We start from the raw sequence: 21718 nt of genomic DNA on the forward strand, positions 1-21718 counted from the left end.
GGGTATAATCTCATAGATAATGGAAAAAACCTTCTAGCAGTGTAGGCCTTCCTATCCATTTCACCCTGATAATTCTAGAAGGACTGAGGGAAAAAAGTATTTTATTTTATCTTTACTAGAAAAATAACTAGGTGGGAAGGTTCTGGATTAGAGGTTTTTTCGAACATCTGTCTTTTAGCTAATTTGTCCTTTACAAAATGTGATTACCAGATCCTTAGTATATGCTAATTACTTGAAATGTCAGTGACTTGAAATGAAAAATATATTTGATAGTAATTTTAGTAACAACTGACAAGTTGTTATTCACATATTAGTGAGGAAAAAATCTATGTATGCACATGTGACAAAGATTATTGGAAATATTTTTATAAATAAGAGTGAAAAGAAGTTGCACATGACTCTGAAGAGTTTCCCACTGGACTCTTACTGTGTGAAGATCAAGTGTTACACAGAGTTGATGTGTAAAGAGCTGATGACCTTTCATGAGTCTCAGGCTTTCTTCCTTTTCTTTTTTTACCCCGCTGTTGACTACTTGCTTCTCCCACATCACAGATAATTAACAACAGATGATTTCTTGTATAGCTTTTATCTTTATGTTGGTTTAAGTATTGCTATATCCCATATTATTTTCAACTGTAGAGTTTAACAATCCACCCCTGGACAGTTTTTACATGTTAATAAGTCTGTATATGCATATGTGATGGTCGGAGCATGTCTTTGTAGTAACACAATGCACTCTTTATGATACTGCACTGAGTTCAGATTTTTTTTCTAAACTGCAACAAAATGTGAACCTTCTAAATTCATGTTAGAAATACAGATACAGTCCATAGACCTTTCTTTTTAACAGGACCCACACATAGTACAGCCTATGGACATTCCTTTTTAATGGACTGAGACACCAACTACACCAACTACACCACACAAACTACAAACTACACCAACACTGTGTTCCTGAGTTTTCTTTATCTTGTAAAAAAATAATTTGTGTTTCACGTGGAAAAAAATATCAGACTTTCAGGTATTTTTTTTGTTAGTCTAACTCTCAACACATTAAAGGATCAGATGATTTATAAAAACACAGATGATGTGAGAAGGGAAAGGTAAGAGCTCCAAATACATTTTGCACATGATTCTACACAGTTTAAAGACACATTACATATTCAGCTCTGAGGTCCTTGAAGTAAAAATTTTTGCCATTTTACTTATAACTCTACTACTAAGTGATCAATTTTAAGAAAATATTCAAAGACCATTCATAAAAAATATTCAAATTTTCTACTAATAAATTTTAAATATACATTAGCACAAAAGTTTATTATTTTCCTTATGGACATTCATTAAAAATCCTGTCAGAATCATGAGCACCCCTGTGAAGTACAATTACATTTGTTCCCTTCCTCCTCCTTTCCACAAACATCTCCAGTCTCTCAGTATTTATATATGAATTCTAAAACATTGACAATAAAGCAATCTTCCCTCTTATGACTTTGGCAAGTGACTCCAAATCAAAAGAAATATTACCAATAATGTTAAATTGATTTTTGAATGTATCTGTTCCACAAGACTCTGATTTAAAAAATGCATAGTGATCAAATATGTTATTGCTCTGTATTTGGGCTTAAGAAAGTATAGCAGAAAAATCAGTAAATAAAGAATTTTAAAATAGAATGTGCATGGTCATGCAATCTTACATGTTTGGAGAAAACCTTCTAAAGTAATTTAATGCAGAACCAACTGTAGAAATTTCAAATAACTATTCTCAAATATGAGGAACATTATCATGGCATCCTTTCTTTTTGTCCTCTGTTGACTTTTCTGCCTCTTACCACCCTTGCCCCAAACCATAATTGTGATTATCCTTAGAAGACCAGAATAGACTTTTATTTTCTTCAGGAGCTACACAGTTCTCCTGGGTAAACAGGAGGATGTAAGTGTATTGGCTGTGAAACCAGACTACCAAGGATAGAATCCAAGTGCCATCACTTAGCAAGTTACCTTTCCTGTGCCTCAGTTTACTTACCTTAAAATAGAGACATAGATATATGTATATATACATATATATTTTTCTATCCAGAGTTGTGTCCACTTCTGTTTGGAGACCATGGTATTAGATCCCTTTGGGGTTCATCTGAGGCCCCAGTGAGGGCTGGGCCAGCATAGGTTATGCAGAGGGGGTAAGGGAGTAGAAGTGTACAGAACTCTGGGCCCCTCACCCCTGCTGCAATGAAAGAGCTCCAATTTCATTTATATTACATTTTACATATTAACCTTTCTGACAAATTTTCTTTGGAACAAAGAATTACACAGCTAAAACATGTTTGAAACTTTCCTCTGGAGAAGGCTAGAAGCCCATGATCCACAGTCTGACAAATGCTTAAAACTGAACCCTGAACAGTAATAGTCTTTTACTAAGGAGCTACAGATGCCAGTTCCTGGGTTTTATGTTTTTTAAAATTTTCTTTCATGCAAAATCACAGCCTTAGACCTAAAAGAGAAAATACTTTAGCCAAACATGCTATGAAAGTTTTGAATATAATTAAATGCTAAGTAAAAAACATTGGTTAAAAAATGCACTAAACTTTTTTCTTGACTGTGACATTTAGTAAAAAGTTTTGAACATTTTAGAAAAAGATAACATTAAAGCAAAGCTTAAAAAAGGATATGGTTCTTGCGATATTTCAGTAAGTTTAATCTTGGTTTGTCTAGGGGCTTTGGAAATACCAGCTAACTCATGCATCTTAAGGTAATATAAAATCAGTGGACTCTGACCTCCACAATTGAAGAGCACACGGTTAAACTCTGGACCAGTGCTAATATAATGGGACTGTAAAGGGAAGAAAAAAATCAAGTCAATTATTACTTTTATGTGTTTTTAAAGAACTGTAAATAAATATAATTTCATTGTAACTATAAATAGAGTTACTATTTGGCATATTAAAATAAAAAGAAACTCTGTAAAGCAACTTTTTAAAAAAAGATTATTATTTATTTTAGAGAAAGAGTGAGTGAGCACAAGCGGGAGGGGCAGAGAGAGAGAGGGAGAATCTCAAGCAGGCTCCCTGTTGAGTGGGGATCCCCATGCGGGGCTCCATCTCAGGACACTGAGATCATGACCTGAGCCGAAATCAAGAGTCAGATGCTTAACTGACTATGCCACCCAGGCACTCCAAGCATCTTCTTAATTAAAGAAATTTACTATAGTATGAATCTATGGGTTCATGCAGTAAGACCCTTCTAGCCTTCTTATTTATCAGCTTGATAAAGGTTAATAGAGATTATTCTGTCTGAAGAACAGAAATAAGAAAGAAGAAAATGAACAGAACTCCAGAAAAAGGGACAGGAAAAAATGTGAAGAAAAACATGAAAAAAGAAACCTCCAAACATTTGTGGAAAACATATCCAAGAAACTTAACTTTAAGTAGGAAAAATACTCACCTAGACACATCATATTCAAAACGTTGAAAGACCAAAACAAAAAGAAAAATCTCAAAAGCAGCAAGAGAAAAACAACATCTAACAGAACCCCAATAAGATTAAAAGATGAATTTTTATCAGAACAAAGGAAGCCAGAAGGCAGGTGGATAATGTAACCAAAGTGCTGATGGAAAAAACTGTTGACCATGAATTCTCTGTCAGGGAAAGTGACCATAAATATAATTGCTTATTACTGGCTTCTTGTGGGATACAAGGTCAGTATAGCAACTATGCATATTATGTCTTTCCTCCATTTTTGTAATGCGTAGATGAGAGATTTATTATTTCCACTTCCTGTGAGGAAGTAAGATTTTATTCTCTTTTGCTTTTACTAATACATGAAAGTTCTCTTGTGTTTCTTTTGCTTATGGTCACTTTTTCATGGCTTTCCTTCAGAGATGCTCCATAATTATTTTGAACAGTAGGACTAGCATAATCAAAAGCAATTCTTTGATGGTGAAAACTCAATGTCAAAATCAGACATATTTCCTATTATGTAAATAATTTACTCCATCTCCATCTCCCATGAAAATTCACATTAGGTTATATCTAGCCTGATCTTTTTTTTTTTTTAAGATTTTATTTATTTATTTTTTTGAAATCTTTTTTTTTAAGATTTTATTTATTTATTTGACAGAGAGAGAATGAGAGATAGAGAGCACGAGAGGGAAGAGGGTCAGAGGGAGAAGCAGACTCCCCGCCGAGCAGGGAGCCCGATGTGGGACTCGATCCCGGGACTCCAGGATCATGACCTGAGCTGAAAGCAGTCACTTAACCAACTGAGCCACCCAGGTGCCCTAGCCTGATCTTCTTAAAAAATTTTTTTATTTAAATTCAATTTAATTAACATATACTGTATTATTAGTTTCAGAGGTAGAATTTAGTGATTCATCAGTTGCATACAACACCCAGTGCTCATTATATCACATGCCCTCCTAATGCCCATCACCTAGTAACCCCATCACCCCACCCACTTCCCCTCCAGCAACCCTCAGTTTATTTCCTATAGTTAAGAGTCTTATGATTTGCCTTCCTCTCTGTTTTCCTCTTATTTTATTTTTCCTTCTCTTTCCCTGTGTTCATATGTTTTGTTTCTTAAATTCCACATATGACATCAGATGATATTGTCTTTCTCTGATCGACTTATTTCACTTAGCATAATACACTCTAGCTCTATCCACGTCATTGCAAATGGCAAGATTTCATTCTTTTTGATGGCTGAGTAATCTTTAAATTGCATGCAAAATCAGACCAAGCTTTGTCTAGATTAAAAGGAAATGCTGGCTGTCTAGAAAGATGTTTTATGACCCTTTTTCTGGCTTCTGCCTTGGATACTGTAAGATAGAACCTAGATCTTACTGAAATTCTAGAAATAGACATTTCTGTTATTTTTCTGCAGTTATCCATTTTTAAAATAGGAAAACCACAGTTAATACCTGCTTCTTCCTCTCTAATGGCCCCTGATTTTTTTTTTAATTTTTTTATTGTTATGTTAATCACCATATATTACATCATTAGTTTTTGGTGCAGTGTTCCATGATTCATTGTTTGTTCATAACACCCAGTGCTCCATGCAGAACGTGCCCTCCTCAATACCCATCACCAGGCTAACCCATCCCCCTACCCAATGGCCCCTGATTTTTTAAGGGTAGTTCAACCTGACAAGAGCAGACCTAGGTATTAAATGCATATCCAGTGTTTTGTGAAGCCTTAGCCATTTTCTTAGATACTTTAAAGTGGAAGGTTTGAAGTTGCCCAAAGAACTCTTGCTAGAGATACTCCAAATAGCCAAAACATTTAGCAGAAGCTCCATTGCTTCCATCTACCCCACAAAAGACAATGGCAGAAAATTATCAGAAAACTTTAAGATTCCATCAAACAAGACTTTTATAGTCAAGAGTCAACCTAGTACTAAATCGGAGAACCAAGCAATCCTATAAACTTTGGAAGTGTTACAAGAGATGAGTTAGAAAGTCCAAGGGATGATTTTGGTGTTTAATTTTTTTGGTTAATTTATTAAAGGATAATTGCTGACGATGACTAGTAAGCTAAACTTTCATTTTTGAGGTTTGCCTGTGCATCTTGCCAATGTTCATAATGGCATTGGGAAGCCACAGGCCCCCATTCAACATCTGGACAACCCTTATGCTTAGAAAATTCTTTATGATGAACTGAAAACTGTCTCCCTATAGCTTTCACTTATGGGTTAACAAAAACTTTTTGGTTTGTACTGGTAAAAAAAATTTTTGAGCCACACAGAAAAAGCCTAATCCTGCTTTCCTACAGTAGCTCTCTACATACTTGAAAACAGTTATTATGGCCACCAGAGTCTTTTTTTTTTTCTAGTGGAAATACCTTTAAATATTTTGGTGATTGCTGAAAAAATATGGTTTCAAAGCCCTTCATCATCCTGATTATTTTCTATTCAGATCACTTCTGTTTGTCTACACCCTTTCACAATGTGGAGCTCCAAAATGAACATAATACATAATTGTTTAATCAGCATAAAGTAGATTCCACATGTCTGTTTAAATAGCTCAAGAATGCAGTAGATTTGGGGGTCAACAACATTCTGTGTTGATACATACAGAGCTTACTATAAAAGACAATTTCCAAATCTTTTCAGATGCCTCTATACCATGGCTTTATTATCCTATACTTATGGAGCTATAATTTTGGACCTTTATGCTTTTTCCATAATAAAACTTTATCTCTAAGATACTTGATGCCCAATACTTGACTGTTGTAAACTTTTGGTCATCCAATGTATTTGTAGTTTTTCCAAGGTTTATGGCATCTACATATCTAATAAAAATGGCAACCGTATTTTTATCCAAGTTGTTGATGAAATAATCTACATAGGACAGGGCCAATGATGCAGTGATGTGGTGCATTACCAAAGGTGTAGCTGCAATTTGCTTTCCATCTTTTAACAGTGTAATCTGAAAAAGGTTGTTCAGTCAGTGATAAATCCACCTGTCCATATTTCTTCAATTTGTAAACAAGGTACAAAGGGCCATTTTTAGTGAATGCTGAAGATCACATATACAATTTCTATTACATTTCCTGATTTCTAAATCCAGCAATATTGTACGTGTCCCCCACCCACAATGGTGTGATAGCATCATTGATCCCAAATTGACTCCTAGAGATCACCAGTTTCTATTTTAAGTACTTACAAACCATTCTTGGCAGCACTGTAAATGTTGGAAAACATTCTCTATATCTGGATTATTAAAGATCAGGAAATATATGAAAACTGACTTCAGAAAGTGGTTTTTAAATAGGCATAACATAAAATTTATGGTCAGACTTGACTAGATAATTCAGACAAAATTTTAGCAACAAAGACTGCAACAAATTTAAAACCTAGTTGTCTAACAAAAGATTAAATTCAGAATACCAAGCCAGTAAGCTCATCAAATCTTGGCTAAAGCAACACAAGATGGAAAAGTCCATAGGGATCTCTATTAGGGAGGCACAGTCAGAAACATGGAAAAACTAAGCAATCAAGACTTATCAGTAATAGTATCTACATATGGCCAATTATCCCAGGATCATGGCTTAAGAGGTAGGGACAAGTCAGCCATTGCTGAAAACTCTTATGAAGTTTTCCCTGCAACCTTGACTAGAACATATTGAGATCAGAGCCATGTTTGTATATCAACCCTAGGACAAGCAGTGCCAGAAGTTGAGAAAAGATGAATGCTATGGTTTTTCTTTTTAGTTTAGAGATGAGGATATTTTCAAAAAACAATAAGACTTTTTAACATTAAGATTATCCTCTCCAATAAATCACTTTTGATCATTAAATTTTTCTAAGATATATGTCAGGACTATACTAATGAACATTTCCTATATGAAGATGTTCAACTAATTATAAAGCAAATTAAAGAAGTAAGAACATTTTTAATAATTACTATGCTCCAAACCTTTGTTGTTAGTCTTGATACAGTTGATTCTTCCTTGAATGTGGGCATTGTATATGCTCTTGGGTTCTTTAAAATTTTTGTCATATTGAAGTCTATAGCTAAAAGAGAAGACAAAATATTTTCTTAAATTCTGGCTTTTTTTTCCTTTACAAAAAGGCATAATACTTTTTTCTTTTAGCAATGTACTCTAAACATGGGAAGAACCAAAAATGGATGAGATCGAGGTTAAGATATTGTTATAGCTTGCATCAGTTAGAGGAAATAAATATACCATCTCATTTTTACTTACCAAGGCTTTAGAATTGATAAAACTCATTTACTTATAGTATATCATATTACTGTCACAAACATTCTGTGAGCTAAGTAAGATTTTCCACAATTTACAGGTGATAGAACTAAGTGTAGGAAATTGTATGACTCTAAGCTATACCTCTAAGGTATCATTTAAGACACAGGCCTAGGTCTTTTGCTTCAGAGCCCAGAGCTTTGTCCACGACCCTCTAGTTTAATGCAATAGGAGGGTTGGGCCTCTGCATGTTAGGGTCCACCTTTTCCATATACTGGCAACAAACCCAAATAAGGAAAGACTTGGTAAATTTTCCCTGCAAGCAGCATGAATATACATGAAGGTAACAAGGGAATCTTGCCATGTCTAAAAGAAAAGGAGAACTGTATGGTTTAATTGGTATGTCAATCAGCCTAAAAGAACAAGCTAGTTATTAAGCATACTTAATACAGAGCAGAGAAAACAGGTAATCTGAGGTTTGTAGTAGATTGTGGCACTGATTATTATTATCAAGTACCAGGTAGACTAATTGGATCTACAGGTTGTAATGTTGATGATAAAGCTCTGAAGAGTTAAGGAAAGTCACTCAGATTGATTTTTGACACTAGACATTCAAAGGTATTAGATACAAATCTGAAATGCTAGAGGCAAGTAGACATTTATCTCTGACAAAGGAAAGAATTGGTTAGGAACCTGAATTTTAAAATTTTGAGTGGAACCAAGGTTATATTAAGTTGAAGTTAGAATGCGCAAGAAAGGTAATAAACCATATGATTTATTTTTTTTAACACATGCTCAAAAACAAACAATCTCTTATAGAGGGGCATCTGGCAATATCTACAAAAATACAGACGTATTTTCTCTTTTACCCAGCAATACCTCTTCTGAGACTATATCCTATACAATCTCCTATGTAAGTATGAGAGAACACAAGTACAAGTGTATTGATTGTGGCATAACTTATAAAATTTAGGCATTATAAACAACCCATGTATTTAATAGTAGTCAAGTACTAGTTAAAAAAACTGAGGCACCCAATTTGATGGAAAACTATGCAGCTATAAGAAGAAATGAGGAAGATCCCTATACTGATTTGAAGAGATCTACAGGTCATATCATTAAGTGATGAAAGCAAGGTACAGGACAGAGTATATAATTTGATTGAATATATACAGTGTGCTAACTTTAGTATAAGAATATATTTCATTTGCCTTCATTTGTATAAAGAAACACTGGCAAGATAAGTAAAAAAAACCAACAAAAATATTCTCTGGGAGGAATAATTAAAAAAATAAAACTTGCTCATTTTGAATCATTCTTAAATACATATTTAGGTAATATTACTTAATTTCTGGTCTCTATGAACAGACATAATATTAAGAGGACTTCTACTTCATGTCCACTGTACCTACAAAAAACCCCTTACTTTTCAGAATATTTAATGCTGGTTGTAAAATCAGTCAATAGAAGGTCATATACATTAATATCAGGCAAAAATCCCCAGCTGGGAGTAATGGCAAAAGACAAAAAAGTAAGAGATACATAAAAAACACAAAGCAAGGAAATTTTTGGAGTAAAAGTTTCAAAGAAAAAATTTGCAAAAAAAATCCTACAAAAAAGAAAAACCCCACCCAGATATGATAAGAGTAATAGTAATCTTAAAAATGACTATATTTATTAGCTTTTTTCTCCTATAGTCCCCTAATCCATGATTTATTTTAGGTGAGAATATCAATTTTCCCCCAATTACAGTTTTCATATATCCTCTGTTCTCATATCCTTAAAAGCTTGAGAACAAGATCATCTGAAAAACCAAAAGTGATTCTATTTGATAAAACCATAAAAAAATATGTCTCAGGGCACTTCAGTGGCTCAGTTGGTTAAGTGTCTGACTCCTAATTTCAGCTCAGATCATGATCTCAGGGTTGTGAGATGGAGCCCCATGTTGGGCTCCATGCTGGGTGTGGAGCCTGCTTAAGATTCTCTCTCTCCCTCTCCCTCTGCAGCCCCTTACCCCCACTCTCTTTCTCTCTCTCAAAAAAAGTCTCAACTGTTCTTACTAGGCTTCAGAAATTTCACTAGTGACAAAATATTCTACTCTTACTCCACCTACATTGGAAAAAATTCATTTTCATAATTATAATTATCCCCTTTTTATTTTAGGGATTTTTTTAAAAAAGATTTATTTATTTATTTGAGAGAGGGAGAGAAAGAAAGAGAGGAGCACACACAAGTAGGGGGAGGGGAAGATGGAGAGAATCTCCAAACAGACTCCCTGCTGAGCATAGAGCCTGACACAGGGCTCTATCTCACAACCCATGAGATCACAACCCGAGCCAAAACAAAGAGTTGGACGGTTAACCAACTGAGTCTTCCAGGTGCCCGCTCCTATTTTAGGGATGTTTAAAAGGGAGACACTTATGCAAGTAAGTATGGTTATCTCTATCCACTTTTGTAGTTTTCACTAATAGTCTTTCTGAGATGCAAATAACATATATCTTGGCAAAATTAAACTTCATACAGGCCATACATATTAATACAATTATTAAATAAACTATAGAAACAGAAGAAGTGTTACTCAGAGACTCATTTCAGAATATATCTAACTTAAATTAGAATTACTCTTAGAAAGAGACTTTTTCTAGTACTGAAGTATAAGGGGAAACAAAGGAAAGAGAAAACACAGGTAGTCATTCTGCAAAATATATGTGATCTGAGCAAATAAGAAATAGAACAAACATAATTGTTTCAGTAATATAGGAAAATGATACAATTATTTTGAAAAAAGTATTGCATACCCATGAATATGTTCTTTTTTTTTAAAGATTTTATTTATTCATTTCAGACACAGAGATACAGAGAGAGAGAGAGAGAGAGAGAGAGAGCATGAGCAGGGGGAGAGGCAGAGGGAGAAGCGGGCTCCACGCTGAGCCAGGAGCCTGATGTGGGGCTTGATCCCAGGACCCTGGGATCATGATCTGAGCCACAGGCAGATGCTTAACCATCTGAGCCACCCAGGTCCCTGAATATGTTCTGTCTTATTGCATATATTTTCTTATCATGCTTCCCAGATTTTTTCAGATCCTTATACATATACTTCCCCAAGTCCCTTCAATCTTAGCATTTGCAGACCCAATGATAGGTTTGTTTACATATTAGACCTCAAACAAGTTACATCTGTCTACATAGCTATATGCAGAACCATTCTCCCATCTCTCTATACGCAATTTGTTTTAAATTAGCAAAATGAAGCATTAAGGACTTCTTCACAATGCTTTAAGGTACAATTAAATTTCTTCTCCTAGTAATGTTAACATAACATATATAATTGCGAATAATCTCACAGAGACGTTAGAGAGTTTAAGTGCTTACAAATGTACTTTGTTAACTATGAAGTGCTATATGTATGTAAGGTAGCACTAGCATCCTTGGGTTCACCAACTTTGAGCTAAATTTAATATGTTCAAGACACGAAGATTTTATGTGTAATAAGATAGTGATCCATATCACATTAGTTTCCCAAGGAAAATACAATATTATTATTTTATTTTGGCTTGGGAGTTTACTTCTTTCTATTACTTTTTTTTTTTTTAAGAGAGAAAGAGAGAGATAGCAGGAGAGAGAGGGAGAGAGAATCTGAAGCAGACTCTGCCCTAAGCATAGAGCCTGATGCAGGGCTTCCTCCCATGACTGCAAGATCATGACCTGACCCCACACCAAGAGTCAGATGCTCAATTGACTGAGCCACCCAGATGCCCCTCTATTACTTCTTACTATGAATTATATCTGTGTCTTTAAGGACAAAATCATTGCTTAGACAAGTTATAGGGGCAATGTGAACAGTTTTTAAATATTTCTATGGTTTTATATAAAGAACTAAGTGACAAGTATCTGAAATAAGGAACTAGTATATTTATGAACTAAGGCTCTATGGAGCCAAACATTACAAATCTAAACCAAAATAGCTTTTAAGCTTGACTTGATCAAAGGTGTTTTGGAAGGAAACTAGACCCATTTTAACTCTTTCCTGTAGAATGGAAAACATTTAAAAAAACTAACCACTAAATGGGTTCTGAAGCAAAAATTAAAACATATTGTCTGGGAAACTCTTTTTTCCTGTATCATATGTAAATTTATCTACATAAGAACTTTTAAAAAGATATAAAAATTAAGACTAATTTCATTGTACATGGTAACACAAAATATAATTGCTAAAAATAGTAAAATTGAAAGGAATTGGGATTACCTTTATTTTATAACCAAGCCTTGACAGTCTTGCCTGGTGTCATAAAAATTCTTTACATTCTTCAGATTAGTGATTATATGAACTTATTATTGATGGGGTGTAAGTTGAAACTATGTTCCCACCATTCCACATCCTAAAATGTTCTATAAAAGAGAAGGCTAGGGCACAGACTTTTGTGGCCACTACTCTGAGGACCCATCTCTTGAAAACCTGGTTCTGGTAGCCAGCAAGATTTGTGTTCATGGGTTCTATAGGACAGTAGCAAACAAAGAAACAGCTCTGAATTGGCTATCACCCCAGGGCTCAGCGCAGAGAAACAGACAGAAATGTCCATCTCCTAATCTTCTCCTGAAAGACATATATTTGCATATTTTCAAAGCTACTGCCTGAGGGTCTGGCTTCCACTCAGCCTGAATCTAAATATTGACTGAGATCCTTCCCTTTGGGATACTGACAGTTCTTGACACACCCTCAACTACTAGGAGCCACTAAGAACAAAGTAGGCTGCTTTAGCAAATCACAAAGATTTGAGAAAAACCAAGAGGTAGGGCAGGGTTGAATGATAAGATTCATCTCCTACAAAAGGCTACTCCTTCAAGACTGGGAGAGGTGGCTGTTTTACCTAATGCATGGAAACCAACAGAGAGAGTCTAGGAAAATGAAGAAACAAAGGAATATGCTACAAATGAAAACACAAGTTAAAACCTAAGAGGAAAAAAACTAACAAAACAGAGATAAGTGATGTACTTGATAAAGAATTCAAAGTAAATCATAAAGGTGCTCACTGAGGTCAGGAGAAAAATGCATGAGCAAAGTGAGAATTCCAATGCAGAGATAGAAAATATAAGGAAGTACCAAACAGAAATCACAGAGCTAAAGAATACAATAACAGAACTGAAAAATACAATAGAGGGGGTTCAATAGAAGACTAGATGACATGGAATAAAGGATCACCAAACTTGAACACTAGGCAGTGAAATTCATCCAGTAAGAACAGTAAAGAAGACAACGAGGAAGAAGGAGGAGGAGGAGGAGGAGAAGGAGGAGGGAGGAAAGGATGGGGAGGAAAAGAGGAAGAACCAAGAAGAGTAAAGAAAGATAGCTTAAAGGATTTATGAGGCAACCTCAAGCAGATCATATAATATTTGCATTATAGGGGTCTCAGAAGGAGAAAAGAGAGAGAAAAAGGTCAGAAAACTTATTTGAAGAAATAATAGCTAAAAACTTCCCTCACCTATGGAAGGAAATATACATCTAGATCAAGGAAGCCCAGAGTTCCAAATAAAATAACACCAAAGAAATCCACACCAAGACACATTATAATTAAATTCTCAAAAGCTAAAGGCAAGGAGAGAATCTTATATGCTGCCAGGGAAAAACAACTTGTTATGTACAAGGAAACTCCCATAAGATTATTAGATTTTTCAGCAAAACTTTGAAGGCCAGAAGACAGCGACATGATATATTCGAAGTGCTGAAAGAAAAAAACCTGCCAAACAAGAACACTCTACCCAGCAAAGTTGTCCTTTAGAATTGAAGGAGAGATAAAGAGTTTTCCAGATGAACAAAAGCTAAAGGAATTCATCACTGCCTTACAAGAATGTTAAAGGGACTTCTTTAAGCTGAAACCAAAGGATGCTAATTAGTAATAGGAAAACACATGAAAGTATAAAATCTCACTAGTAAAGGTAAATACATAGCAAAATTCAGAATAATCTTATGTTGTAAAGGTGGTGACTTAATCACTTACAAATCTAGTATGTAGGTTAAAAGACAAAAGTATTAAAAATAACTATAACTCAATGATTTGTTAATGGATACATAAAGTAAAAAAAACTTGTGACATCAAAAACATAAACCATGGGGGAGGAATAATAATGTAAAATTTTAGAATGTGTTCAAACTTAAGTTTTTATCAACATAAATAGGTTGTTATAAATATAAGTTGTTTTAGAGACCCCTGGGTGGCTCATTCGGTTAAGCATCTGCCTTTGGCTCAGGTCATGATCCCAGGGTCCTGGGATTGAGTCCCACATTGGGCTCCTTGCTCAGTGGGGAGCCTGCTTCTCCCTCTGCCCCTACCCCCACTCCTGCTCTCTCTCTCTCTGACAAATAAGTAAATAAAATCTTAAAAAAATATGTTATTTTATGTAAGGCTCAGTGTAATCACAAAGCAAACATTTATTTTTTTAAGAGGTAGAAACTATTTATTTTTTTACATTTTATTTTATTATGTTATGTTAGTCACCATACAATACATCATTTGTTTTTGATGTAGTGATCCACGATTCATTGTTTTTGTATAACACACAGTGCTCCATGCAGTACATGCCCTCCTTAATACCAATCACTGGGCTAACACATCCCCCCAACCCCCTCTCCTCTAAAACCCTCATTTGTTTCTCAGAGTCCATAGTCTCTCACGGTTCATCTCTCCCTCCAATTCCCCGCCCCTTCATTGTTCCCTTCCTTCTCCTAATGTCCTCCCTGCTATTCCTTATGTACCACAAATAAGTGAAACCATATGATAATTGACTTTCTCTGCTTGACTTATTTCACTGAGCATAATCTCCTCCAGTCCCATCCATGTTGATGTAAAAGTTGGGTATTCATCCTTTCTGATGGCTGAGTAATAGTCCATTGTATATATGCACCACCTCTTCTTTATCCATTCGTCTGTTGAAGGGCATCTCGGCTCTTTCCACAGTTTGGCTATTGTGGACATGGCTGCTATGAACATTGGGGTGCATATGCCCTTTCTTTTCACTACATCTGTGTCTTTGGGGTAAATACCCAGGGGTGCAATTCCTGGGTCATAGGGTAGCTCTATTTCTAATTTTTTGAGGCACCTCCACACTGTTTTCCAAAGTGGCTGTACCAACTTACATTTACACCAACAGTGTAAGAGGGTTCCCCTTTCTCCACAACCTCTCCAACATTTGTTGTTTCTTGCCTTGTCAATTTTTGCCATTCTAACTGGTGTAAGGTGGTATCTCAGTGTGGTTCTGATTAGAATTTCCCTGATGGTTAATGATGATAAACATTTATTCATGTGTCTGTTAGCTATTTGTATGTCATCTTTGGAGAAGTGTCTGTTCATGTCTTTTGCCCATTTTTTGATTTGATTATTTGTTTTTTGGCTGTTGAGTTTGAGAAGTTCTTTATAGATCTTGGAAATCAGTGCTTTGTCTGTAGTGTCATTTGTAAATATCTTCTCCCATTCTGTGGGTTGCCTCCTTGTTTTGTTGATGGTTTCCTTTGCTGTGCAGAAGTTTTTATCTTGATGAAGTCCCAAAAATTCATTTTTGCTTTTGTTTCACTAGCCTTTGGAAATGTATCTTGAAAGAAGTTGCTGTGGCCGATGTCAAAGAGGTTACTGCCTATGTTCTCCTCTAGGATTTTGATGGATTCCTGTCTCACATTGAGATCTTTTATCCATTTTGAGTTTATCTTTGTGTATGGTGTTAGAGAATGGTTGAGTTTCATTCTTCCGCATGTGGCTGTCCAGTTTTCCCAGCACCATTTATTGAAGAGACTGTCTTTTTTCCATTGCATATTTTTTCCTGCTTTGTCAAAGATTATTTGACCATAGAGTTGAGGGTCCATATCTGGGCTCTCTATTCTGTTCCACTGGTCTATATGTCTGTTTTTGTGCCAGTACCATGCTGTCTTGGTGATCACAGCTTTGTAATATAGCTTGAAATTGGGCAATGTGATGCCCCCAGCTTTTTCTTTTTCAACATTTCCTTGGTGATTTGGGGTCTTTTCTGATTCCATACAAATTTTAGGATTGTTTGTTCCAGCACTTTGAAAAATGTCGTTGGAATTTTGATCGCCATGGCATTGAAGGTACAGATTGCTCTGGGTAGCATAGACAATTTAACAATGTTTATTCTTCTGATCCATGAGCTTGGAATGTTTTTCCATAATAGGTGTTGATAATAATTTCTAATAATTGTTTCTATTTCCTTGGTGTTAGGTGTGACCTCTCCCCTTTCATTCATAATTTTATTAATTTGGGTCCTTTCTCTTTTCTTTTGGATAAGTCTGGCCAGTGGTTTATCGATCTTATTCTTTCAAAGAACCAGCTTCTAGGTTTGTTGATCTGATCTACTGTGTTTCTGGTTTCTAATTCATTGACGTCTGCTCTAATCTTAATTATTTCTCTTCTAATGCGTGGCATAGGCATCATTTGTTGCTTTTTCTCTAGTTCGCTGAGGTATAAAGTTAGTTCATGCATTCAGGATTTTTCTATTTTTTTGAGTGAAGCTTGGATGGCTACGTATGTCCCCCTTAGGACCGCCTTTGCAGTATCCCATAGGTTTTGGACCAATGCGTTTTCATTCTCATTGGTTTCCATGAAATGTTTAAGTTCTTCTTTGATTTCCTGGTTGACCCAAACATTCTTGAACAGGGTGGTCTTTAGCTTCCAAGTGTTTGAATTTCTTCCAAATTTTTTCTTGCGATTGAGTTCCAGTTTTAAAGCATTATGGTCTGAGAATATGCAGGGGATAATCTCAGTCTTTTGGTATCAGTTGAGACTTGATTTGTGACCCAGTATGTGGTCTATTCTGGAGAAAGTTCCATGTGTGCTCGAGAAGAATGAGTATTCTGTTGTTTTAGGGTGGAATGTTCTGTATATATCTATGAGGTCCATCTGGTCCAGTGTGTCATTCAAAGCTCTTGTTTCTTTGTTGATTTTCTGCTTAGATGATCTGTCTCTTGCTGAGAGTGGAGTATTGAGGTCTCCTACAATTAATGTATTGTTATAATATGACTCCTTATTTTGGTTAACAGTTGGCTTATGTAGATGGCTGCTCCCATGTTGGGGGTGTAGATATTTACAATTGTTAGATCTTCTTGTTGGATAGACCCTGTAAGAATGATATAGTGTCCTTCTGTGTCTCTAACTACAGTCTTTAGTTTAAAATCTAATTTGTCTGATAAAAGAATTGCTACCCCAGCTTTCTTTTGAGGTCCGTTGGCATGGAAGATGGATCTCCATCCCTTCACTTTCAGTCTGGATGTATCTTTAGGTTCAAAATGAGTCTCTTGTAGACAGCATATGGATGGGTCCTGTCTTTTTATCTAACCTGCAACCCTGTGCTGTTTTATGGGAGCATTTAGGCCATTCACGTTGCAAGTGATTATTAAAAGATGTGAATTTATTGTCATCATGTTGCCTGTGAAGACCTTGTTTTTATAGATTGTCCTTGTAGATTTCTTTTCTCTATCACTCTTGGGGTCTTTCTCATTTTATAGGACCCCCTTAATATTTCTTGCAGGACCAGCTTAGTGGTCACATATTCTTTCAGTTTCTGCCGATCTTGGAAGCTCTGCATCTCTCCATCCATTCTAAATGACAGCCTTGCCAGATAAAGTATTCTTGGCTGCATGTTCTTCTCATTTAGTGCCCTGAATATGTCTTGCCAGGCATTTTTGGCTTGCCAGGTCTCTGTGGATAGGTCTGACATTATTTTGATGTTCCTCCCTCTGTACGTAAGGAATCTCTTCCCCCTAACTGCCCTTAAGATTGTTTCCTTTGTTCTAAGATTTGCAAGCTTTACTATTATATGCCAGGGTATTGGCCTGTTTCCCTTGATCTTTGGAGGGGTCCTCTCTGCCTCTAAGACGCGAATGTTTGTTTCATTCCCCAGATTGGGGAAGTTCTCAGCTACGATTTGCTCAAATATATCTTCTAGTCCTCTCTCTCTCTCCACCCCCTCAGGGATTTCAGTAATTCTGACATTGGAACGTTTCATGGTGTCACTTATTTCTCTGATTCTATTTTCATGGATTCTGAGTTGTTTTTCCCTGGCCTCCTCTTTTCCCCTTTTGTCTATTAATTGGTCTTCTAGGTCACTAATTTGTTCTTCTGCCTTGTTTACCTTAGCTGTTAGATTATCTAGATTAGATTGGATCTCATTGATAGCATTTTTAAGTTCTGCCAATTCAGCTTTCACTTCTGCCCTTAGAGACTCTATGTTGCCATTAATTGATTTCTCCATTCTAGCTATTGTCTTCACAATTGCTAGCCTGAATTCCATCTCTGACATCTTGGTTGTATCTGTATCCATTTGTAAATCTCTGGCATAAGTCATAATTTCTGAGTCTTTTTATTTGGGGGGGTTCCTCCTCCTAGTTATTCTTTTGAGGGGTGGTTGAGGGAATGTATAAAGTCCAAATTATTGACCACAACCCAAGCAAGATGCATCTGTTTTATAGGGACCTTAGGGTTGCTGGCCTCTTGTTTTCCCAGCCTGTCTTCTGGGGGAGGGGCCTGCCATGCTGTTACTCAGGCAACCTGCTTTGGGCAGAGTTGCCCTGCTCCCCGTGGTGATGGATGGGCTCAGTGAAAACGGGTTTTTTGGGGCTTTTGTTCTCTGGCGGCTTTCCCTGGTGGCTTTCTGTGTCTCTTCTGAGAGAGCAGAAGAGACCATTTCCAACCCTCTGCCTTAGAGCAGAGAGAATGCAGTCTGTTCTTCAGTGAGCTCTCCAGGCCACACTATCACTGTTTCTGTCTATGCTGCTATAAACTGCAGTGTCCTGCCCCTCAGTAGCACTCCCAGTCTTTGACTTCCATGTTGGGGCTCGTCTCTGCCCTTTGTGCTTCTAAAACCACCAGCTGCCCCCATTTCACACGTGCAGTCCTGCCAATCCGGGTTTCAGTCCAGGGGGCTACCCTAAAGTCCTTTCCCTTCCTACTGGTCTGCCCCATCCCCAGCATGGGAGGCTATTGCTTACCAGTGGTGTAGGATCCCTATGTCTCAGATCCCTCCTCCTTTCATTTATCCTCCAAAATCTGCCTACAGAGGGCGCCTGGGTGGCTCAGTTGGTTAAAGCGACTGCCCTCGGCTCAGGTCATGATCCTGGAGTCCCCCGGATCGAGTCCCACATCGGGCTCCCTGCTCAGCAGGGAGTCTGCTTCTCCCTCTGACCCTCTTCCCTCTCGTGCTCTCTATCACTCTCATTCTCTCTCTCTCAAATAAATAAATAAAATCTTTAAAAAAAAAGAAATTCAAAATCTGCCTGCAGAATCACAGCTCCCCGCTTTGTACCTTAAAACCAACTGCCTGTGATATTCTGTTTGTAGAGATCCAGATCTATCTTCTCACATCTCAGGCTGATTTCGTGGGTGTTCAGAGTGGTCTGGTAGATACCTAGCTCCATTCCCGGGACCAGTTAGAATAGGGTCCCCTATGACTCCGCCATCTTTTCCCCCTTCCACAAAGCAAAAATTTATAGTAGATACATAATAGATAGAGAAAGGAATCTAGGCATACGACTACAAAAATATCATATCACAAGGGAAGAGAGTAAGAGAAGAAGAAAGGAACAAAGAAATTACAAAACAGCCAGAAAACAATTTTTAAAATGGCATGAAGCACATGTGTATCAATAATTACCTATAAATGTAAATGGACTAAAATTCTCCAATTAAAAGACAGAGTGGCAAATGTATAAACAGACAAATAGGACCCATCTATGTGCTGCCCACAAGAGACTCACTTCACATGTAAGGACACACACAGACTGAAGGTGAAGGATAGAAAAAGATATTCTATGCAAATAAAAACTGAAAGAAAGCTGGGGTAACTATACTTATATCAGACAACATAGACTTTGAGACAGACTGTAAAAAAGAGACAAAGGTCATTAAATAATGATAAAGGGGTCATTCCAACAAGAGGATATACATTTGTAAATATTTGTGCACTTAATATTTGAGCACCTAAATATGTAAAGCAAATAGTAACAGAGCTAAAGGGGAAAATTGACAGCAATACCATTATAGAGGGGACTTTAATACCCAACTTTTATCAATGGATAGATCATTCAGAGAGAAAAATCAATAAAAATCACTGGCTTTAAATGACACATTAGACCAGATGGATTCAACAGACATCTCTAGGATATGCCATCCAAAAACAAAAGGTTACACATTCTTCTTAAATGCATGGAGAACACTCTCTAGGATAGTTCATATGTTAGGTCACAAAATAAGTCTTAATCATATCACAAAATAAGTCTGAAATCATATCAAGAAACTTTTATAATCACAATGGTATGAAACTGAAATCAATTACAAGAAGAGAACTAGAAATTTCACAAATATGTGGAGATTAAACAACATGCTACTGAATAACTGATGATCAAACAAGAAATCAAAAGAGAAATAAAAAAATATCTTGAGACAAAGAAAATGGAAATACAGCAGACTAAAATGTATGGGTTGCACCAAAAGCAGTTCTAAGAGGGAAGTTCATAATGAAAAATGCCTACATTAAGCAACAAGAAAGATCTCAAATAAACAACCTAATTTTACACCTCAGGGAACTAGAAAAAGAATAATAAAGTAAGCCTGAAGTTACTAGAAGGAAAGAAATAATAAACATCAGAGCAGAAATAAATGAAATAGAGATTATAAGTAGAAAAGATCAATGAAACTAAGAACTGGTTTTTTGAAAAGATAAATAAAATAGACAAACCTTTGGCCTCATCAAGAAAAGAGGACTCAAATAGAATCAGAAATAAAAGAGACATTACAACTGAAACCACAGAAATACAAAACATCATAAGAGACTACAGTGAATAATTATATGCTAATAATTTGAATACTCTAGAAGAAGTCAGTAAATTCTTGGAAACTTATAATCTAGCAAAACTGAATCAAGAAGAAATAGATAGCCTGAATGGGTCAATAACAAATAGGGAGACTGGAGTGGTAATAAAAGAATCTCCCAATAAAGGAAAGCACAGGACCAGATGGCATGAATGGCTGAATTCTAACAAACATTCAATGATGAATTAATACAAATCCTTTTAAAACTTCCAAAAAATAGAAGCATTTTATGAGGACAGTATCACCCTGACACCAAAGCCAGCCAAAGACACCAAAAGTAAGGAAAAGTATAAGCCAGTATCTCTGATGAACATAGATACAAAATTCCTCAATAAAACTCTAGCAAATCAAATTCAACAACATGTCAAAAAGATTATATACCATGGGCGCCTGGGTGGCTCAGTTGGTTAAGTGACTGCTTTCGGCTCAGGTCATGATCCTGGAGTCCCGGGATCGAGTCCCACATCGGGCTCCCTGCTCAGCAGGGAGTCTGCTTCTCCCTTGGACCCTCCTCCCTCTCATGCTCTCTCTATCTCATTCTCTCTCTCAAATAAATAAATAAAATCTTAAAAAAAAAAAAAGATTATATACCATGACCAAGTAGGGTTTATCCCTGGGATACAAGGTTGGATTAACAAATGCAAATCAATCAATGAAATACATCACATCAGCAGAATGAAAGATAAAAACCACATGATCATCTCAACAGATGCAGAAAACATATTTGAATAAGTTCAACATTCATTCATGATAAAAACTCAATAAAATAGGTAAAGAAATTGTCTTCAACACAATAAAGTTTGTTTATGAAAAACCCATAGCTAATATCATAATCAATGGGGAAACACTTAGAACTTTTTCTCTAATATTCAGTACAAGGCAAGGATGCCTCCCTCGTGTTGCCACTTCTATTCATCCTAATACTAGGAGTACTAGCAAGGGTAATCAGATGAGAAAAAGGAATAAAAGGCATCAAAATTGTAAAGGAAGAAGTAAAGTTATTTCTGTTTGCAAGTGACATGATTTGATTTGATTTGATTTTTTATTTAAATTCAATTTAGTTAACTTTTAGTGCATTATTACTTTCAGGGGTAGAATTTAGTGATTCATCAGTTGTATATAACACCCAGTGCTCATTACATCAAGTGCCCTCC

At 36.2% G+C, this 21718-nt stretch overlaps 1 protein-coding gene across 1 annotated transcript in view; it reads right to left on the reverse strand.

Moving 5' to 3' along the window:
• Positions 1-21718, reverse strand: part of FAM227B (family with sequence similarity 227 member B) — a 220773-nt gene that overhangs the window by 27212 nt on the left and 171843 nt on the right. Inside the window, exons 11-12 of the mRNA XM_088024783.1 lie at positions 7410-7507; positions 2667-2827 (exon numbers count right to left, since the gene is read on the reverse strand). Coding sequence (XP_087880909.1) covers positions 2667-2827; positions 7410-7507 — 259 coding nt within the window. The remainder of the gene's footprint in view (positions 1-2666; positions 2828-7409; positions 7508-21718) is intronic.

The sequence above is a fragment of the Eumetopias jubatus genome, unplaced genomic scaffold (genome assembly GCF_037043125.1).
Source record: "Eumetopias jubatus isolate StellerSeaLion01/CBP00866 unplaced genomic scaffold, mEumJub1_p1.0 scaffold_7, whole genome shotgun sequence".
NCBI classification, from domain to species: domain Eukaryota; kingdom Metazoa; phylum Chordata; class Mammalia; order Carnivora; family Otariidae; genus Eumetopias; species Eumetopias jubatus.